At 37.4% G+C, this 21,213-nt stretch overlaps 1 protein-coding gene across 2 annotated transcripts in view; it reads right to left on the reverse strand.

Moving 5' to 3' along the window:
* WDR72 (WD repeat domain 72) overlaps positions 1-21,213 on the reverse strand; it is a 303,206-nt gene that overhangs the window by 214,386 nt on the left and 67,607 nt on the right. For both annotated transcript variants that reach the window (XM_069098090.1, XM_069098089.1), the window contains exon 14: positions 20,420-20,615. In XM_069098090.1, the coding sequence (XP_068954191.1) occupies positions 20,420-20,615 (196 nt within the window). The remainder of the gene's footprint in view (positions 1-20,419; positions 20,616-21,213) is intronic.

Raw genomic sequence — 21,213 nt, forward strand, 5'->3', positions numbered from 1 at the left:
TGCAAGGACAAAGAGGTTGCAAATTATAAATAAATAGCAGGGTTTGCCTTGGTATGCTTCTGGGAATTTTATTTTAATATTCCATTTCTCCCATTACAGGAATTTGAAAAGAACATGGAATCTACCACAAACTAGAATTTAAATTATTAACCTTGCCTTTAACCTAAATATAGCTGTCAACTAACTTAGCAGGTAAGTAGTTTTTTTTTTTTTTTAAGAAGAAATTTGTATCCCTGTCTTAGAATACTGCATATATTGGGACTAATAATTCCATACTGAACTAAAAACTAACATTTTTGAAAGTACAATCATAATTTATACTGGGGTGAAAGAAACAAATTTACTAATTTTTTCAGAGATTCAAATTCTAACAATTTCCTAATTGTCTTTTTACCTTTTCACTAAGTTACAGGGTTCATTACACATATGGATAGAGCAAACAAGAATATAGGAAGAGCATGTATATGTTGGCATAATGGAAAGTTCATATGCTTTGGAATTAGGCAGAACTGTGTTCAAATCCTGACATTGCTAGTTTTTATTTACTATGTGAGGTGGGAAAGTCGATTAACCTCTCTAAACTCCATTTTTTCTTCTCTAAAATAGGGGAGTTGGATTACATGGCCCTTTAAGGTACTTTCAGGCTCAAAGACATGAACCTTTTAAATCTTAAATCCTTCTTCCATGAAATGCACTCAACTTGGGATTGTCTAGATTTTTGTTCTGTATTCCTAAACTCCTGTTTAAGAAATTTGTCTTTTAGGGGTGGCCAGGTAGCACAGCGAGTAAGAGTACCGGCTCCAGTGTTGGAATGACCTGGAGATGGAATCCTGGGCTCAGACACTTAGCACCCACCCAGAAACACCTGGCCGTGTAACCTTGAGCAAGTTACTTAACCCCGATTGCTTTAAAAAAAAAAAAAGAAATTTGTCTTTTGTGGTTTTTACTGAGTCAAGATAACTTTGAAAACAAAAACAAATTAAAAAAGAAACCAACCAAACTAGAAATAATGCTGATTTTGATGACTATTTTTACTGAGCCATGTGGGTTACAAACTTCAGGAAGGGAAAAGGAGGTGATAAGTAGCTGCATACTAGATACAATCCAGTTTTGTTCCCTGGGTTACTAGAGTTGGGAGTTATACTGTGAGAGAGGCAAGAGTCCAGGGTCAAAAATATCTTCCCTATAGAGCTGAATACACATCCCCATAAATCTGAATAATTTCCGCATGAATTTATAAATTTCTCTTTGAAATTCAAAAATTCTCTCTGGTTAAAACTCTCAGTATATCTCTCTTTAGGAGTTGTTGAGTTGTTTTTGATGCTTACCTAAGGAAGAGCTTTAAGTGGGGGGTTCTTTGCTGTTCAGTTGTTTTCAGTCTGACTCTTCATGACCCCATTTCCAGTTTCCTTGGCAAGGATATGGAGTCATTTCCTTTTCCAGCTCATTTTGCAGATGAGGAACTAAGGCAAACAGGGTTAAGTGACTTGCCCAGGATCACACAGCTAGTAAGTGTTTGTGGTCAGATTTGAATTCACGAAGATGAGTCTTCCTGGTATCAAGCCCAATGCTCTATTTCACCACTTAGCTGCCCCTCTTTAGGAGAAATGACCTCATTCAGAAATACCACTTAGCTAAACTGTCCTTAGTGAACAGAGTTTAAAAGGAAGACAAGAACGTGGGTTGGCATTTGAGAGAGAGCAGGCCCAGTTGGGTTCTGGTATACTAGATAAGAGATTACATAAGGTGACAGTAGGGCAAAAAGGAGAAAGGGGAGAAAGAAGGTATCTGAAAAGAATGTCACAATTTTGTATTTTTGTCCTGATGAATTTTTGATGTAATTTTGTCAGTGATGTGTGCCAGTGAAAATTCTCTCTGTATTACCATTGGTACGTGTGAGATTCCATGTTGAGACATGCTGGAACTCAGAAACTATTTGAAAGTCTCCAAACCACAGGCAATTCAGTCTAACCCACCTTAATGAAATCAATAATACCCTACTTTTTAGTTCAGCCTTGTGTCTCTGCATCAAGTTCCTCCTTCTGTTCTGTCCCTCATGTACAATCCCAACTCCACCCAAAAAGAGGAAAGAGGAAGAAAGAAGAAAAGGTAATATATATGCCATGGAAGGAAAAGGAGGTCAAGCTTCTAACCTTACATGATTCTCCCTCCCACCACATCCCCTTCTAGTTTCATTATGAGTACTTTTATTTATGGGGATTTCCAGAATGTGTCTTCCCTGTGGTACATCGAGATCTATAATTTAACATTCATAAAGCCCATCTATACATGACAGAGTCAGTTATGGAATCAGGGAGGTCTGGATCTTAGACCTCCTGTTAACATACCCTAACTCTGTGAGAGTTTGTAACCCACATGGGAGACAGCAGACTCAGATAACCTAGGTTTGAATTCTGGTTTTGTCACCTTGTGATCCTGGGCAAGTCCGGACCTCAGTGTCCTCATCTGAAAATGGGCAATTGGCCAAGATGGTCTCTCAGGTCTAAATCTAAGATCCTATGTCCTTTTTGTGTTGTGCAGTCATTTCAGTCATGTCCTACCCTTTGTACCCTATTTGGGATTTTGTTGGCAAAGATACTGGGTTGTTTTGTCATTTTCTTCTCCAAATCATTTTACAAATAAGGAAACTAAGGCAAACAAGGAAGGTTAAGGGACTTTCCCAGGTCACACAGCTTGTGAATGTCTGAGACAGGATTTGAATTCAAGTCCTCTTGACTCCAGGTCTAACACTATATCTACTGTGCCACCTCCTGTATCCTATATCCAAGAATTTTTGTTAAATATTTTATTTTGAATCCTTAATTTCAGCTATAGGTTGATTTCATTTTTTCCTTCCAAGCAAGGAAACTGTTGTAGTTCCACTTTTTTTTTTTTTGAGGGGGGAAGGCAAGGCAACTGGGGCTAAGTGACTGGCCCAAGGTCACACACCTAGCAAGTGTCAAGTGTCTGAGGCTGGATTTGAACTCAGGTCCTCCTGACTGCAGGGCCAATGCTCTATTCAGTGCACTTCCTAGCTGCCCCTGTAGTTAAACTTTTGAAATCACAAGGTCCTAGGGCACTTCAAAACTTGCCCATCACCCCATTCTGTATAAACCTTATTTCTTACTACTCTTAATAATTTTCATTTGTTAAAGTTTCTCTGATAGCAGTCTTGGTATCATGAGTTGACAATCGCAATCACTGGAAGCAAATCAATATTCAAAAGTTTCCTATACCTGTGGTATAGGTTAAAATAAATGAATGAAGAGACAGATATAGATAGAAAGATAGATAGATAGATGATAGATAGATAGATAATAGATAGATAGATAGATTCACAGATAAATAGCACACTTTACTAGTTTTTAATTATTTTATGTTTGAATATTGTTTTCCAACAAGGGTATAAAGTTTGAGAAGAAGGTATTTCATTTTTTCTTTATTATTTTCTCTATCTCAAACTTGATACATTGCCATGTAAATAATAATCATTCGACTACTGGATTAATGGCTAAAACCAATTGAACAGGGTATGTAGGAACTTTCTAAACTGGCCTCAATCATTTTAGAAGCACCCATTTATGTACAAGCAACTGATATGTTAATCATAAACTTATGCCGTCCAATACATAGTGTATTAAAAAAAAAAATGGTTTTATCAGGTAAGGTTTTGAGTCCTCAGACTGCTATTCAAATGGATGTGTGGCTTTACATAAATTAGTTTACTTTTCAGACTTTCAGTTACTTCCTCTATAAAATGGTGATCATGGGCTATTGAAAAAAGTACTTTGTAAATCTAGTAGTACAATCAATAAGTGTATCCTTATTACTTAATATTAAAGAATTCTACTTAGACATGTTTTGAAAATCTTAGTCCCAATAACTTGAAGCACGTGTAATAAAAATGTATTTATTAAAATGCTATTATATTACTATGAGTATAATTAGTAGTATTATAATATTAATAATATTGTAAATACTTATGATTACTATTATAATTAAATATTAAAAATGTATTTATTTGCATTGTGACAGTGGCTAAAGAACTGATCTTTTGATCAGAAAGCCTTTGGTACCTTAGATCCCGCCCATAATGAGAGAAGTGATTACTTCTCTCTCATATTAATAGCCAATTATTAAAATTGGGGAGACCCCAGCTTTTTCCCCCTTGTCCTATTTCCTTGTCCTCTCTCAAGGACAGGGCTACAGAAGATAGGATTAACATTCTTCTCTTTCTGGGTATTACTACTCCACCCAGTTAGAGGTCTAATCTAAGGTCAAACTCCCTTCTGCTCAGGCTTGACTGGGGGATAAATTCTTTGAATGGATTACTCAAGTCTGGGGATAACTGAGGAGTAAATGGCATAATCAAAATTCATCAGAACATATTCAGCCCTTCACTGTAATTTTCATTCTCTCATGAACTGTGAGCCAATCAGAGTTAATTGCCACCCTCTGGAACACCCCTCTTCCAAGGGAATGTAAACTGTGAGACTGCCGCCATGATTGTCTTAGGAATTCAAGAGTGTCATAAACTTCCTTATATTAAAATGCTGTCATTATTAATAAAATTACTAATTACCCAGAAATTATGTCTTTTTAAACATCACAATAATGCACATGTGGCTATGTGATCCCTCACAGACCTCTTGATATCTTAATGTCCCAGGCAACTCTCTAGGTCTATAAGTTCTAGAATTATTGCTTATCTTAACTTTTAATGGATGTTTTCTCATTTGAAGTTGCCTATACTGACAAAAATCACAGATCAGGGCATCCATCCATCCATATGTGTGTGTGTGTATGTATGTATATATATATATGTATGTATGTATGTATGTATGAATGTATATGTGCGTATAGAGGTACACACATGCATACACACTGTGTATATATGTGTGTGTGTGTATGTACATACATAAACTACAAGATAGAAATTGTTGAGGAAAGTTGTATTGAGAATGTAAATGGTAGAGATGCATAAGCAGAATTGAAATAAGAGATTTTGACTAAATATTTTATTTGTAATCCTCAATTCCAGCTGTAGGAGGACTTCATGTTTTCTTTTGAGATAGAGAAAACTATTACAGTTTTATGTTTGAAACCACATGATCCTAAGGTACTTCAAAGCATGCCCATCAACCCATTCTATTTAAATTCTATTTCTTACTAGTCTTAAGAGTTTTCATTTGTCAAAATTTCTCCAATAGCAATCTCTAGGCAAGGCTTGTAGGACTATAGCCATCCTCAATGATATATTAAGTATTATCTGTGTATAAAGTGCTTTACTAGGGACTATACAGAATTTGAATTAAAAGTGAAGGTTTCTGACCTCTAGAATCAATCAATATTTATTAAATACCTATTATGTACCACATATAAATTTATATAAATACATGCACATTTACAGAACATGTTTACCTGTATAAATACATATATATGAGTGCATGTATACACATACCAGTACACATATATTCCAAATGCCATAGAAATTGTAGAAATCATATAATAAGAGCTAGAAGAAACCTTAAGGTTCCCTCACATTACAGATGAGGAAACTAAAGCCCAGAAAAATTAAATGATGTCATACAGATAGGTCACACAGATAGTAAATGGAATCTCACTAAGATGAGGTTACTCAATTAGTACCAAATGGGAGAATGGGAGGCAGTTTTGCCCAGAGGACTTTATTGGCTTCAGGATATCGTCCATCAAAAACATTTATCTGTCATTTTCAAGTGTTTTTGACATTCATATTCTACTCCATCTTCTCTCTCACCTTCACCTATAGCTTGCTATAAAAGAAATTTCCTTATCCAAAAAACGTTAGCATACAGAAGCTTTGCATTAATACTAACTAAAGAAGAACAAAATTATTTTAAAGCAGTTTTATACTTGTGATTGCAAGCAAATTAAATTAAACAATAAATTGAGCAGTCTGCTTTGGTTTCCTTAGTATACAGAGGAACAAACAAACCAGGTTTTCTCCTAGTGAGTTCACTGGGATCCCAGAATGTTGCTGACTACATTATATGTTATCTACTCACAAAAAACTACTGTACAATTTCAAAATAAGCAGTGACCCCAATCTGCAGCTGAAGCCCAGGTGCAGTGGCATAGCCTGAGGGCTAACTGTAGCATGACAGAAAACTCTGCTCACGAGGCATTTTGATAGCACCCTGCCACACAAGGTAAACCTCTTTCTGCTCAGGCTCTTTTTGCCTCAAAAATCACCTTCTCCAGGAGGACTTCATTGTTCACCACAGTGTTCTGTTCATCATTCTCTCCTTCCCTTATACCTTAAAGGCTATTCCATTTTCCATGTCTGAACTCTTTTCTTGCCTCTGCCCAAGGAATCTGTAGAGTTCTCAAAGCACAGCTCATGGGTCTCCTCCTTCCTACATGATCCATTTAAAAATTCCATCTGGAAATTATTTTGTTCTTTTTTTGCAAGGGAGGGGTTAGGGCGTAAGAGTGGGGAGAGAGGGAACTCAGCCTATAAATATAGCTGCAGGACTACTCCCATAGCTGATTTGCATGGAAGCTCTGAAAGACTTCATTTTCTGAACTGGACTAATTTACCCTCTCCTTAAGCAGCTTGGTATTCCCTAGGCTTGGGGGGCTCACCATGTTGTGCCAGGCTTAGCGTGGGATTACGCACTCAGATTCAGCCATACTACAGCCCAGAGCTCCTGAGCTGTTTCCCCAGCAGCATAGACTACAAGTAGGTAGCACGTAGCCTGGATGCAAACAACTTTGTAATGCTTTGGTTATGCCTCTAATGACCTTGTCTTGGTTGTTGTATTCTGCCAGTGGAATGTTGGCAGCTCAGGAGTTGAGGCTATTTCAATTTTGTCTTGCCATCTCTGGTATCTGGCACATATGAATGTCTTTTGAATTGGCTTTTGAGATCTTTTTTTTTATTATTAATTTGTTTGTTTCCTTTTAGTTTACAGGATTCGAGATCTTTTTCAAGTATGGATGCTGTGTATCTAATTACTCATTTACATGTATATGCTGTATTATTCCTTCCCCACTCCAATAGAATACAAGCCCCTTAAAAATAGGGGCCGTTGTCTTTTTATCTTCATATCTCTTCTACTTAAACATCGTCTGGCAGTGGGTACTTAAAAATATTTATTGAATGGAATCATATGGGGATAAGATCTTCTTTCTTATGTAAGTAAATGCTGGCAATCTTTCACTGGACCAGAAGTTCTTAAACTTCTTTGTGCCACCCACTCCTTTGACAGTTTGGTTAAGGATCACGTGACTTTGCCATCTCACTTGCAGCTGAAACCTTCTGTTTTGTCTTCACCATTAAAATAGCAACTCCTTTCCAGGAGGAAGAATCTTACTTTTCTATTTGTATTCCCAGCACTCTATGTGTTGTTTTTATTCACTGGTTTTTAGTCATAGTCAACTCATCTTGACCACATTTAACATCTTCTTGGTAGAGATACTGGAATGGTTTGCCATTTCTTTCTCTAGCTCATTTTACAGATGAGGAAATTGAGGCAAACAGGGTTAAGTGTCTTGCTTACTGTCACACAGCTAGTAAATGTGTGACACTGGATTTAAACTCATGAAGATTAGTTTTCCTGACTCCAGGCTCAGTACTCTATCTACCCACTATGCTACCTAGCTATTACTCCCATAGCAAGCACTTTATAAATGTTCTTTTTAAATTCATTCTTTTTTTTTTTGAGGGGGGAAGGCAGGGTGATTGGGGTTAAGTGATTTGTCCAAGGTCACACAGCTAATAAGTGTTAAATGTCTGAGACTGGAATTGAACTCAGGTCCTCCTGACTCCAGGGCCGATACTCTATTCACTGTGCCACCTAGCTGTCACTACTCATTCATTTTTTCCACCGCACCTTGCCAATCACACTTTTCTTTTATGTATTTGTTGAAACTAGATCACAAGTTCCTTTTGGACAAGGACTGTCTTTTGCCTCTTCTTGTATCCCCAGTCCCTTAGCACAGTGCCTGCCACATGATATGTGCTTAATAAACATTGATTGGTGGATTGATTCTAGAGGACAAAGACTTTCCCTTTTAATTCAAATTCTACATAGTGCCTAGCATAGCACTTTCTGTACTTGATATTTTCACTGAGGATGACAATACTTCCAGAGGCCCATCCTAGAGACTGTTATCACAAAATTTTGACAAATGAAGACCATCAGAGTAGTAAAAAATTGAGTTTTAAATAGAATGGGCTGATAGACATATGTGAAAATGCCTTAGAATCAAAAGCAAAACTACAACAGTTCTTTCTGTGATAGGGAAACATAAGGTCATCCTATGGCTGAAATGATGGATTTCAAATAAATGTTTTGTCAAAAATTCTTATTACAATTCCATTTAAGGCATCTATACCATTTGCATCCTCAGGACAAATATTTCTCAATAATTTCTATATAATAGTTTGGTATGTTTTTTTTTTCTAGTTTCCAAATCTTGTGTAGTTTTTTCTTTCCATTTTATGAAATTTCAGAACTGAAATTTCTCAAAGTGCCATTTAGTGGAGTTTTGTTTGAAGACTGCCAGCACAAGTTCTAAGCTATAAGCCACAGGTTCCAAACCTGAATTAATTTATTCATTCAACACATATTTATCAAGCACTATTCTAGTCAGTGAAGATGATATGGAAATAAAGGAGACATAGTCCCTGAAATTAAATCTCAAAAAGAATGAGGTTAAGGAAGCTATTACCAAAAATGGAAAATATAAGGACAAGAACAAGATTCTTCTTCAAGTTACCAAAGTGACTTTGTAGAATAGAATGGCAAGTGGTTTGGGCCACTCAAAATATCCCAGACTTACACGGCAAAGCTAAAATGAATGTATGCCATCAATTTGTCTAGTGGTCATTTAGAGTTTGATAAATTTAAAAAAAAGTGTGTTAAATATAGGAAAAGAAGAATCTGCTCATTTGCTGAGGGTCTTCATTCTGTACACTGCTTTCCAGCTTAGGATCTGCCCTTTGATTTCTCTTTTTACTTGGTCCATCCTTGGAAACACAAAAGACTTCCTATCAAGCCTTCGCAAATGAGTTTATGGTAGAAGGCAGAAATCATTGGTGCTCTCAGATAAACAAAATGCACCTAATGTCCTTTAGTCTCTCAACCAGATTAGAGGGCCTATTTTCCCAGAGACCTATAATCATTACAGTCCACTGAATCTAGCCTTTCCAATCTTTTCTGTGGCAGCTGGTTATTGGGAAGTTGCTAGGGAATTGAAAGGAGTCAGCTTGGGGAAAGGCAGATGGTTCCTTTGGGCTTATCTCAGCTAAACATTGCAGCTGTGATACCCACAGAGGCTCCCAATGTCTCAGAGCTTCCACAGAGGATGCTTGCAGAAGGGGGTTCTCCTAGGGTAGCCTACAAAGCTGTTATCCTAAAATATTCCAATTCAGCCGTTGTTGCTAGAGAATATGTCTGGACATCTAAATCAAGAATCCTCTCCATATGCTTGACCAAAGCAAAAGGGTCAGCTGAAGCTAATACCAGTGTTCCAGGTCTAGTATCAGTCATATTTACCTTAACAAAGAAGAGGAATGAAGAGACTAACAAAAAAAATGTTTTTAAATCAGTAAAAAACAAGATTTAACTGGTAAAAATAATTATAAGTACAGAAAATATTTCTTTTTACTATTAGAATGGAGTTATGTTGATTTTCCTGTTGGTTTCTGAGTACACAAAATGTTCCAAAGACATCTTGCACATACCACAATAATACTCCTATTATTAGCATATTAGGATATTCTCAGCTATTAGCAGAGTTATATTAAAAGTCAAGTTGAAAAATATTCCCATTAATACACGGAACAAATACAGATTTGAAGATGTGGGAAATGCATCTTATCAGATTCAAGTTAAATCAGTGGCTTAATGACACTTGCCAATGCAGATAGACATTATTAAATTCTCACAAGTATTAGCCAACATCTCAGAAATTGTAATATAATAGCTTAAGGTGACAAGGTCTAGAATTGTTAAAACAAAGGCTCATCAAAAAGACTTTCACATTTGAGCCAGGTTGGGAAATAAAATTACTTGTGCTTGGTTTTCTTTCAAAAGATACCAACTGTGTTATCATAAGATAAAAGAAGCCTACAAAGTTTTTTGGCTTTTGTTTTTTCAATCTTGACAAAGCTTAAAAAATGAGATGAAAACCAATATGCATCAATTTCCCCCTAAATAGAAATAGAAGGCAGCTAGGTGGCACAGTGATTAGGAGAACAGGCCTGGAGTCAGGAAGACCTGAGTTCAAATCTATTCTCAGAAGTTTGCTAGCTGTGTGACCCAGGGCAAGTCACTTAATCCTGTTTGCCTCACTTCCTCATCTGTAAAAAGAGCTGGAGAAGGAAATGTCAAACCACTCCAGTATCCTTGCCAAGAAAACTCAAAGGGTGTCATGAAGACCTGGACACAACTGAAACTGAACGCCAGCAACATAGCCATGGACTCTTGCTAACAGTGTGGAGAGCAGATAAGGAAGAGTCTAAGATTCAGTGTTAGGGCTCTGTTATTAGGGTCCTAAGATAAATAATTTAAATGTCTCTAGCCATAATGCAAGGATAAAATCCAGCTTTCATATATTTTTTTGCTTTTTGGAGGGGGGAAGGCAGGGCGATTAGGGTTACGTGACTTGCCCAAGGTCACACGGCTAGTAAGTGTTAAGTGTCTGAGGCTGGATTTGAACTCAGGTCCTCCTGACTTCAGGGCCAGTGCTCTATTCACTGTGCCACCTAGCGGCCCTGCTTTCATATTTTTAAATTTGCTAACAAAATTCTAAAGAATCTTTCATTTCAACAGTATGGATATTCCCTCCATACTACACATAATACCTCATAGGCTATAAGTAAAATATGACGATGCTCTGTCTTCATGTTTATAAATATCACAGAGCAACACAATTTCCATGGATAAAAGAAATCGAAGGGTCACAGCAGGTCAGAAATTGTAAGTAATTAATAAAGACTTATTAAAATAGCAGACATAGTAACCATATACATATATATTGCACATACATATACACATACACATGTGTGAATGGATGCATGTATAATCCAGGTCTGTGATTTCAGAAAAGGAAACATCCTCTATTTGCTCACTTGCCTTTGTTCTTAATTCATCACCCTAGATTAGGACAGATCAGCAGTTCAGAAAATACTTTGAAATCTCAGAGTTGTGCCTTGAGGCACTGAGAATTTAAGTAATTTGTTCAGGATACACAATCAGCACGTGTCACACTTGAACCCAGGTTTTTCTGACTCAGAAGCCAGCTCTTTCTCCACTTAAACTATGGTAACTCTCAAATAGATTGTAAGGCTGAGTTTAAAAAAAAAAAGGAAAATAATTCTCATGTGTTCCATTGGTACTCTCACAATTTCAAGAAGACACGAAGAAATTCCCCAGAATATTCAATAGACTCTTGGTGTCAAATGTATGGGAAGACATAAGGAAGAGTCACATAGTACAATTAGGTGTGGATGGAATTTGAATGACTGGAGGAAATACCCACATAATAAGATCATAGGTCCCCTGGAATATTAGAGTATTAAAGTAAGATATCTTGGGAGAAATGTCAGTTAGATAAGAAACATATGGATTTAAGGGAACTGCCTAAGAAAAGACCTTATAGTGAGTGTCTGAAATTCTGAAAGGCAATGATGTTCCTATACAGTCTCTGAAAGCCACAGAATTCAAGGGGAAATAGACAACATGCCCCATAAACAACTGCACAACTGAGAGAATCTGCACCCAGAATGCTGTGTCTTCGAGAAGTTTACAAGTGAGCTTCCTATCCAGTCCTCTGAGGGTTACTTACCACCTTCTAATTAACTACAAGGAGCAGTAGTAGAAAGTGACCAACTCCAGCTGAGGCCCGGGTGTCCCCAAAAGGATCGATTTCCCCAAAGTCCCAATTCATTCGATTTCTACTGGATGGTTTCTTGTCTCATTCTTTAATTGTTACATGAGTATAAATCTTCTGTTCCCCAAAGACTGAAACTCCTTGGAGGTCAAGGCCCCTTCCTCGAACCTTTGCATCTTCCACAGGGCCTAGGACAATGCCAGCACTCAATAAATGCTTCAGGAGCTGAATGGGATGGGGCATGCAGGAAAAGGAACTTTAGAGACAAATAGGCAGCCAGAGAAGGAAGAATTACCAAGAGACCAAAGAGAAACCTCAGCACTTATGAAAACCTCAAGAATTTACAAATACAGGAAAAGTTCACAATAAAACCTTTTTTGATTCAAAATAGCAAATTATAGCAAACCTCTAAGTACCAGGATATAGGAAGAAGGGGAAAAAAAGGAAAAAGAAAACTCTTAGCAAATGGAGTATGTTGTGTATTAGGATTAAGTGTTAGCAAATAGAGTATATTAAGTGTATTAGAAATAATAACACCAATAAAGAAAAAAATATTTAGGGAGAGGTAATATAAGAAAATCATGTCTTGCTCTTTAAAATAGGATATATTTTTCTCTGAAGAATCTCCTCATACCAAGAGAACTCTACCTATAATCTACAAAAACAAAATAGTGCATCGTTGGAAAAATGACATGACAAGATTATGATATGTCAGATACTACAAATCCAAATACTATCTTTAAGGCAAATATAATGAAAGTTGGAGGAAGCTGGCCATGCTGACAAAGCAGGAAATGGAATCTAAATTTGTACCTGTTTCTACCCAATAGTGAGCCTGACAATAAAGGCAGAAAAAAAAAAATCCATTTTTTTACCATTTCAAATCAGGATAACAATAGGCCTCGCAAGTTTCAGAGATAGGACTAGTCTTTCATAAAAAAAAAAAATGTTTTTTTAAATTTATTTTATCTTTATAGTAGTATAGACTAAACAGGCCAGGATGAGGGTGGGCCAATAAAATTTGTGGAGTGGAAAATTACTTCTTGATATGGCGACCTTATGTGACATTTTGGTGTGACAAGGTATGAATTTTAAACCACTGAAACAATACTTTGCCAAAGCTGATTATATACTTTTTGAAAATTGTGCTCTCTATTTGGCTCAAAAACTGAAGCTAGAGGAGATTCAACATGATGGCAACCTCCTAAATGCTGGACACTTTTTGAAAGTATTTTGAGAATATTGGCATTTGAGCGACATAAGCTATCTAGTCCTTCTCAGCAGTTTTCATAAAGACAGATGTTTAATATGATTTGAAACTATGATAGTAAAGAAATACTCGTTTCTCTATTATCATTATGCCTCTAATTAAGGCAACACACATAAGTAAATTTTCCAAATAACTCCCTTTTTAAGGGAGAAACAGCATGGCCAAGTGTAGAGGGACCATGTTAGGGTCTAAGAATATGTGGGTTCAAGTACTGACTCTGGCAAATACCAGCTATGTAACAATTATGTGAGTCACTACCCTCAGTGCCCTATGGAAATATAATAAGTGGCCCCAATTACTTCTAACTTAGTAGAATTGGTATAATTGTCCCTCCTGTAAAATTGCCTTTAAGGTTCAATACAACATCATGATGAAGATATGAAAGAAATAACATATTTGAAATAGTCATCATGAAATCAGGGACTGTTTGACGTTTGTCTTTGTATTCCCAGCACCTAACAGAGTGCCTGATGTCCAATAATAAATTTAATACATTCTTTGGACTGATTTTTGATGGAATCCTGCAACCCCAAATTATGAGTCTCTGTGTGTTTCAAATTCCTTGTAAAATTGTCTTGCCACCCTGAAGAAACTTTCATCCCCAGGCTCCTGTCCTGACTGGTGACTACCTCTCCTAAAACAGAGGTGTCAAACACACAACCCAAATCATTCCTGAGTACAGCCCAAAACAGATTAAAATGTAATTGGGAGAGCAGCCAGATAGCACAGCCAGTAAGAGCACTGGCTCCAGTGTTGGGATGACCTGGAAATCGAATCCGGGCTCAGACACTTAGCACCCACCCAGAAATAACTGGCCATGTAACCTTGAGCAAGTTACTTAACCCCAATTGCTTAGGAGCGGCCAGGTGGCTCAGCCAGTAAGAGCACCGGCTCCAGTGTCGAGATGACCTGGGGATCAAATCCGGGCTCAGATACTCAGCACCACACCCAGAAATAACTGGCCGTGTAACTTTGAGCAAGTTACTTAACCCCAATTGCTTTAAAAAAGAAATGTAATTGGGAAACACTTAACAAAATAAATAAAAGTACATAGTATATAAGTAGTGTTAATATGTAGTTTTCTAAGTCAAGTGGCCTACAGGGATAGTTACATGTGGCTTGGTGGGCCTTGTTTCTTTTGGAAATACACTACAAGAAAGTCCCAGTCACTATGCTTCACTTGACTCCCTTCTCCTCTATGTCTTTGCCACTCACTGGACAACCCAAACCATCATGATTTGCTTTTCTAGGCTCTCCAGTCTTTGCCTCTCTGGGTTCTTTATCCCCTACTAGTTTGGGAAATATGAACCATGATCAAATCAACTCTGGCATATTTGCTGGATAGGCATTGTGAATCTATTCCCCATTCACCATCTTGTAACTCTGAACCAAATACCCCCCCTTTCTGGCCATCATTGCCCTTTATGTATTTTCTCCCTTGTTTGAATGTAAACTTCTTAGGGGCACAAACCATCTTTGCTTTCACTCTTGTATTACCAGTATTTGGCACTTAAGCATCACTTTTAAATGCTTTATCATTCATTCATTCAATCATGACCATCCATCTGAGGGCAACAAGTGCTATTTGGTTCCCCAAAAGGACCTAAGCAAAAAAGACATCATCACAGTAGGTATCTGTGTGTAAAAGCCACTTGAGACTGGGATTCATTTGGCAGAAATTTCCTTTGTAGGGCCACTAATTTGACATTTTCTTGAAGACTTAGCCATTATTTGGCCTGTACATTGATATGTTTACTTTTCTATGTTTTCCCTTGCAGCTAGCTATCATTTCTGCTGATAATATTCTTGCTACTTGGTGCCCCCTCAATTATTTTGCCATAGTCTTAAGAAATAAGAGAACTAGAGTGGTTAAAACTACATATAAATTAAAAGTGGATAAGGTAATACTAATGCTCTAAGTTTAACCCTTATAGAATCAGTCACAGGAGGACTGGAAAGGTACAGAAGGCCTTGATTGCTTATAATTCTCCTTCCAAAGGGTAAAGATTGTAAGAATTTTGATTTTATTTGAGATGCTACTGTTTAATTACAATTACAATGATAGGTCTGATTAGAAGGTTAAATTTTTTTTAAAAAGTTTTTTTTTTCCAAGAACGTATCAAGAGATTGCATCTTTGTACACAAACTCTGTTTACCTAATATGTCATATTGAACAACAAGAATTTTAAACTGGAGCATCTTATCATTAATAAAATAATCTGTCTGAAGTTGGAGAGAATTTTATGCCACAAAAATTTCTCCACTCACCCTGTCCTTAACAGGAGCACACAGTCCTTTCAAAGAATAGTTTTTATCTTATAGAATCTTATCTGAGAGTCAAGATTTATCCCTGGCTTGTATTTCAGAAAAAAAATGAGTATTAAATTATTTCTATTGTGTCCCAGAGTGATGGGGGTGACAAAGCTGCCCAGAGTTGTCACTGCCCAACACACTGTAGGCACTCAGATATTAATCAATAATGACATCTCCTATTTTTCCCCCTCCTATCTAGATCTCAACATCATAGGAAGGCTAGCAAATCAATACACAAAACTGGATAGCCCCATCACTCCAAGTCTAGGATTACTGCTTTCTTTAGTAACAGGGGAAAAAAAGACACTCAAAGTTATATGCATTCTTCTCTATTTCTTTTGTCTAACCTTTCAAAAGAAGAGCAGTTTAGCAAGACATCTAAGACCTTATTCAGATTCTCATCTAACAAAACCATCATTATTTCTCTGAAATCAAAATTGTGTAGAGGTACACAGGGCTGAGACATGCCTTGTTGTCTCAAATAAACAACAACAAAAGAAGAAGAAAACTTGAAGCAGCTCATTAGCCCTATCAAGTTCCAGACTACTGTATTTAATGCTATGGAGGGAAATGAAAGAAATATAAAACATAGTCTCTATCCCTGAGGGCTTACAGTGTGGTTACTTTATTCTCCCTGTCCCAGTCCATTGCTAATTATAAAGCACAATGTCAACAAGGACTTTTCAGAAAGACTTAGAGAGGATAACTTCTTTCCTTTAAAATGGTGGGGGGGATTAAAAAAATAAATAAATTTAAAACTGGGAAAACAAATAAGATGTTAGAACTGCATTTTATATAAATAAGCCCCTGCTAAACCTTTTGTTTTTTAAAACTACTGTAGAAGAGCACAACGTGTTTTCAGGGTAAATAATACCTTCTAATTGTCCATTAGAAGGAAATGATTTATCAACTTATATACATTGAGTAGACTTGAGTATACTCTTTATGTGACAATGATTATAAAATCCCAGACTAATATCTGGAATGGACCCTAGAGGGAATTTAATCCAAACTCTTCACTTTACAGATGGGGAAATGAAAATTCGGAAAATTTAAGTGAATTGGTCAAGTAGGTAACAAAACCAGGTTTCAAACCCAGGCCCTTTGATTCCATATCCCAGCTTTGCCACCTGGTATCTGTATAACTTCGTACAGATTATTCAATACTTGTGAGCCCCAGTTTCTGTATCTGTAAAGTGAGGGGGAGAGAATAGATAAGAATTGAATAAATTTTAAGGTCCCAAAAGACTACCCTAAAGTAATATTTTAAATCATTCATGAAAAGTTCCCCATACACATATAGTAAGTATATTAAAACACAGGTATTATAACTATTAGCTAGAATAACTAAGCAAAATTGTGCAAGAGGTAAAAATCTTTCTTCCTTTCCCTCTCAAATCACACTTAGGATTCCACTTGTCCTTACCAACATCATTCAACATTCTGATCAGCTCTTTCAGTAATTTTTCCCAAGTGTCCAGGAATTAATTAAAAGCTACCCTAGAAAAGCAATTACTAAAGAGTCACTAAGGGCAGGGAGATGGCATGGTGAATAGAGAACTGGGCCCAGAGTCAGGAAGACTAGAGTTCAGATCCAGGTCAGACACTTACTAGAGGTGAGACCCTGGGCAAGTCACCTGTTTGTCTCAGTTTCCTCATCGGTAAAATGAACTGGAGAAGGAAATGGAAAACCACTCCAGTATCTTTGCCAAGAAACCCCTAGATGGAGTCATTTAGAGTCAGACATGACTAGAACACCTGAACAACAACAACATCGATGAATTATTGACACTGGTCTGAATTAATTTAGTACATTATATCTTCTAGAGTCCAGAAAAATCCTAATCATTGGTTCTAAAAGCAGAATTTCAGACTGAAAAGCAATAATGATTGATGGAAGGTTTCAGAGGACAGGGATTGTGTGGAGTATTTGAGGGTATTAAGCATTTCACACTTATCAAGTAAGTGTGAAAGTGTTCTGATGAAGCAAAAGAGTATGGTGTTATTTTCACAACTCAGGCCTTCAGCACCTCTCACCTGGTCTGCTATAACAGCTATCTGATTGTTCTCCCTGCCTCCCTCTCCATCTCTCCATTTCAACCCATCCTGCAGAAAGATGACTTTCCTAAATGAGTAATTCTGACCATGTCACACACCTTCCCACTGCCTACACACACACACACACACACACACATACACTCTCCCCCCACCCCCCTCCTCTTTCTCAATAAACCAGGGGCTCTCTAGGATCAAATGCAAACTTCTATATTTGCTGTTTAAAGCTCTTCATAACCTAGGCCCATGCTTCCTGGACCTGTGCTATGTCTCTCATCTTCCTACCCTTCTCTCCCCTGCAGGCACTGTGTGTTCAGGGCACGCTGGCCTACTAGCTGTACCTTCAATGTGACATTCCACCTCCCCTAATCCATGATTTCTTTAAGATTCATCTTACATATGCAGTAGGAGGCCTTTTGTGGTACCACCCCTCACTCACACCAGCAGCTACTTACTTCCTTTCAAGGGTGTGCAGGTAAAAGTTTAACAACCAGCTCCCAGAGGGAAAATAGTATAGCAGGACTTACCTTTAAGTTTAATCTGCATTATTAACGTTTTCTCTATCATCTTCTTAAGTCTAGACAATAAATCCAGCAGTGTCTTATGCAAACTTATTTATATACTTGCTGTCTGTTTTCATTAGAATAGTACTTGAGGGGGGAAGGAAGAAAGGGAAAGAAAGCAAGAAAGGAAGGAAGAAAAATATAAGAAAAGCAGAAAGGAGGAAAGAAGGGAAGAAAGGAAAAAGAGAGAAAGGGAAAAAGAAAAAAAGGAAGAAAGAAGGAAAGGAAGGAAAAAAATAAGAGAGAATGGAGGAAAGGAAGGAAAGAACAAAGGAAAAAAGAAAGGAGGAAAGAATGAAAGAGAAAGAAAAGCGGTGAGGTAATGCAGTGGATAGAATGTCATACTCAAAATTAAGAAGCCCTGAAGTCAAATCCTGTCTCAGATACTTGCTGGCTGTGTGGTACTGGATTAGTTACTAACCCTCCCTCAGGTGACCTAAATCTCAGTTTCATCATATGTAAAATTGGGATAATAATAACACAAACTTCATAGGGTTATTTCAAAGATCAAATGAGATAGCATCTGTAAAACACTTTGCAGACCTTAAAAACACTATCTAAATGCTAACTATGATTACACTATAAGTATCTCCCTTGCCACGGTATATAATAGTCAGCCTTCAAGCATTCATTAAGCACCTATGTGCCAGGCTTCTAGCTAAATTCTGAGAATACAAAGAAAGGTAAAAAACAGTCTGAGCTCTCAAGGAGCTCAAAGTCTAATGGGGGAGAAAAACATGCAAACAACCAGGTAGAAATATGACACATGCAGGATAAATTGAAGATGACTAATGGAGGGAAGGCATTAGCATTAAGGGGGAGTTGGAGAAAGTGGGACTTTCAGTGGGACTTGAAGGAAATTTGAGGAGTTGAGGAGGAGATGGGGAGGGACATAGTTCTAGGTATGGGGGACAGGACTCATTTGGCTTCATAATCCTTGAAGCTTAAAACATCTTGACTATCAAACTATATGGCATAATATATCAAACTATAAGCAAACTCATGAACCACTCAGGTAGCAGGTTCTTTAGCCACTGCAGGAGTTCTAACCATTGGGACAGAGCATAATGGAAGATAAGGTTAAGTCAGGATTGCAGCATATGTCTTTCATATTTTGGCAGGAATCAAAGACAGGGAGGGAGTGATAGGGAGGGTGGAAGTTGGGACAGTAATACTGCAGTAAGGGAATATAATTTGGGACGAGGGCCTGTTTTATACACTGGCCCTCAAGGATCTTAGCTGCAAAGGGAAGGAAGATCCACAGACTGGCACAGGAGTGGGGAACCTGTGGCCTCAAGGTCATATGTGGCCCTCTAGGTCCTCAAGTGCAGCCGTTTGACATTCTGAAAAGTTTGGATTCAGTCAAAGGGTCATACTTTAGAACCTAGAGCACTACATGTGGCCTCAAGTCCACAGGTTCCCCACCCCTGGTCTGGCACAATCCCCATTTGGGTCAGAGAACACAGCTGAGTTAGGAAAAAGGTAGCAGTTTTATCACAGAATCTCTGGGCCTTCTGTACAACCATGTGAAAACAGCAGGGTCCCACAGAACCCCATTTGAGAAATGTTAGTATAAACCATCCATTCTGTTAATAGTACCCAACATAAAACCATTACTGATTAATCAATAAAAACTCATGTGGGAGTTTCAGTGAAATGTACTTTTATAACAACTCATTTGCTCATATTCATTAATTACCTTGTCCCTCCTGTTATACTTCCAGGATTTGCCTGAAACGAGTGAGCAATCCATTGTTGATCAAAGAAGTCTAAGATTTTGGGTAACCCAGAAATCTAAATGACACATTTCCTGCCATTTGGATTGTCATCTTCCCTGTCTCAAACACCTAGCATAAACAAAGTTCAGTGAGAACACTCAACTCTCAGCTTTCCTGACTGGACTTTTGTCAAGCTTTTGCAATTAATTATATTCCATTACTACAAATCATCAATTAGCCCAAAAGGTTGCTGAGCTTGTGAGTGTGTTGAAGAAGGCAGAATCTAATGATAATTTGAGATGAGTAGGACACTAAATTTCTCTCTTGTTAATAATTAAAGTAGATAACTTATGTTTTTATTTATAGCTTCCAGAAATATCCGGCTCATTTCTGCACACTGCAATGTCAGCTAATCATCCGCTTGTCAGGATCTGACTTAGGCTATTGTATTTTATTATCGGCGCACCCAGCTTCATTGGAAGCCATTAAATACAGCCCATTTGTACTAAAATTAAAAGCTCCAAAGATTAAGCCCGCTGTGTTTTCATGGCCCTCCTGCCTCGTCATCTGCTTTGAAAAAATACAATCATGAGGAATGAAAAAAAAATGCTATTTACCAGTTTCAATTTCCCAGATGTAAACAGAATCATCTGCACATCCAACAATTAAGAAATTTTCTACAGGATGCCATTTTATTGTTGTCACGGGAGAGAGATGCTTCTGAGCCTTCAAAAGACACGTCTTTTCCTCAAGGTGGAGTAGTATAACTGAGCGGTCACTGCATACACAGCATACAACATGGTGATCTTTCAGCTAGAAAACAAATGACATTATTTCTGCAGCAGGTAATTTTGTTTGATATTTCTAATACGTTAATTAAGCTTTTATTGGTTTTTGTTTATGTTGTTTACATTGCCAAGAAGGTTAAGTGAGCCCTTATGTTTAATAGGACTTTCACTGATGAATTTTCATGGTTCCTCTCAGTCAGTTCAAACTGCTATATCAAGAAAATGGAAACTCAAGATGACTTTTTTTTTTTGCTTTATGGAGGGCAATTGGGGTTGTGACTTGCACAAGATCACATAGCTAGTTTTTGTGTTAAGTGTCTGAGGTCACATTTGAACTCAGGTCCTCCTGACTCCAGGGCCGGTGCTCTATTCACTGCACCACCTAGCCGCCCCACAAGATGACTTCTTATATACTACAGGCTAAAGGAAAGGACAAAGATCACACTAGAAATTTCTGATTTAGAACCTATAGTACACTAAAGTTAAAAATGTGACATATATACATTAAATCCAGGCAAAATAAAGTAAATAGAAACAAGTACAGAACAAAAACGAGCAACAGCAAAAAAAATCAACTTACTCCCTTTCCCCAAATAACCAGTAAATTCAGTCTAGGTTAGACC

This window comes from Petaurus breviceps, unplaced genomic scaffold (genome assembly GCF_028583685.1).
Source record: "Petaurus breviceps papuanus isolate PSGF00001 unplaced genomic scaffold, PetGlider_PUasm1.0 37, whole genome shotgun sequence".
Taxonomy (NCBI): domain Eukaryota; kingdom Metazoa; phylum Chordata; class Mammalia; order Diprotodontia; family Petauridae; genus Petaurus; species Petaurus breviceps.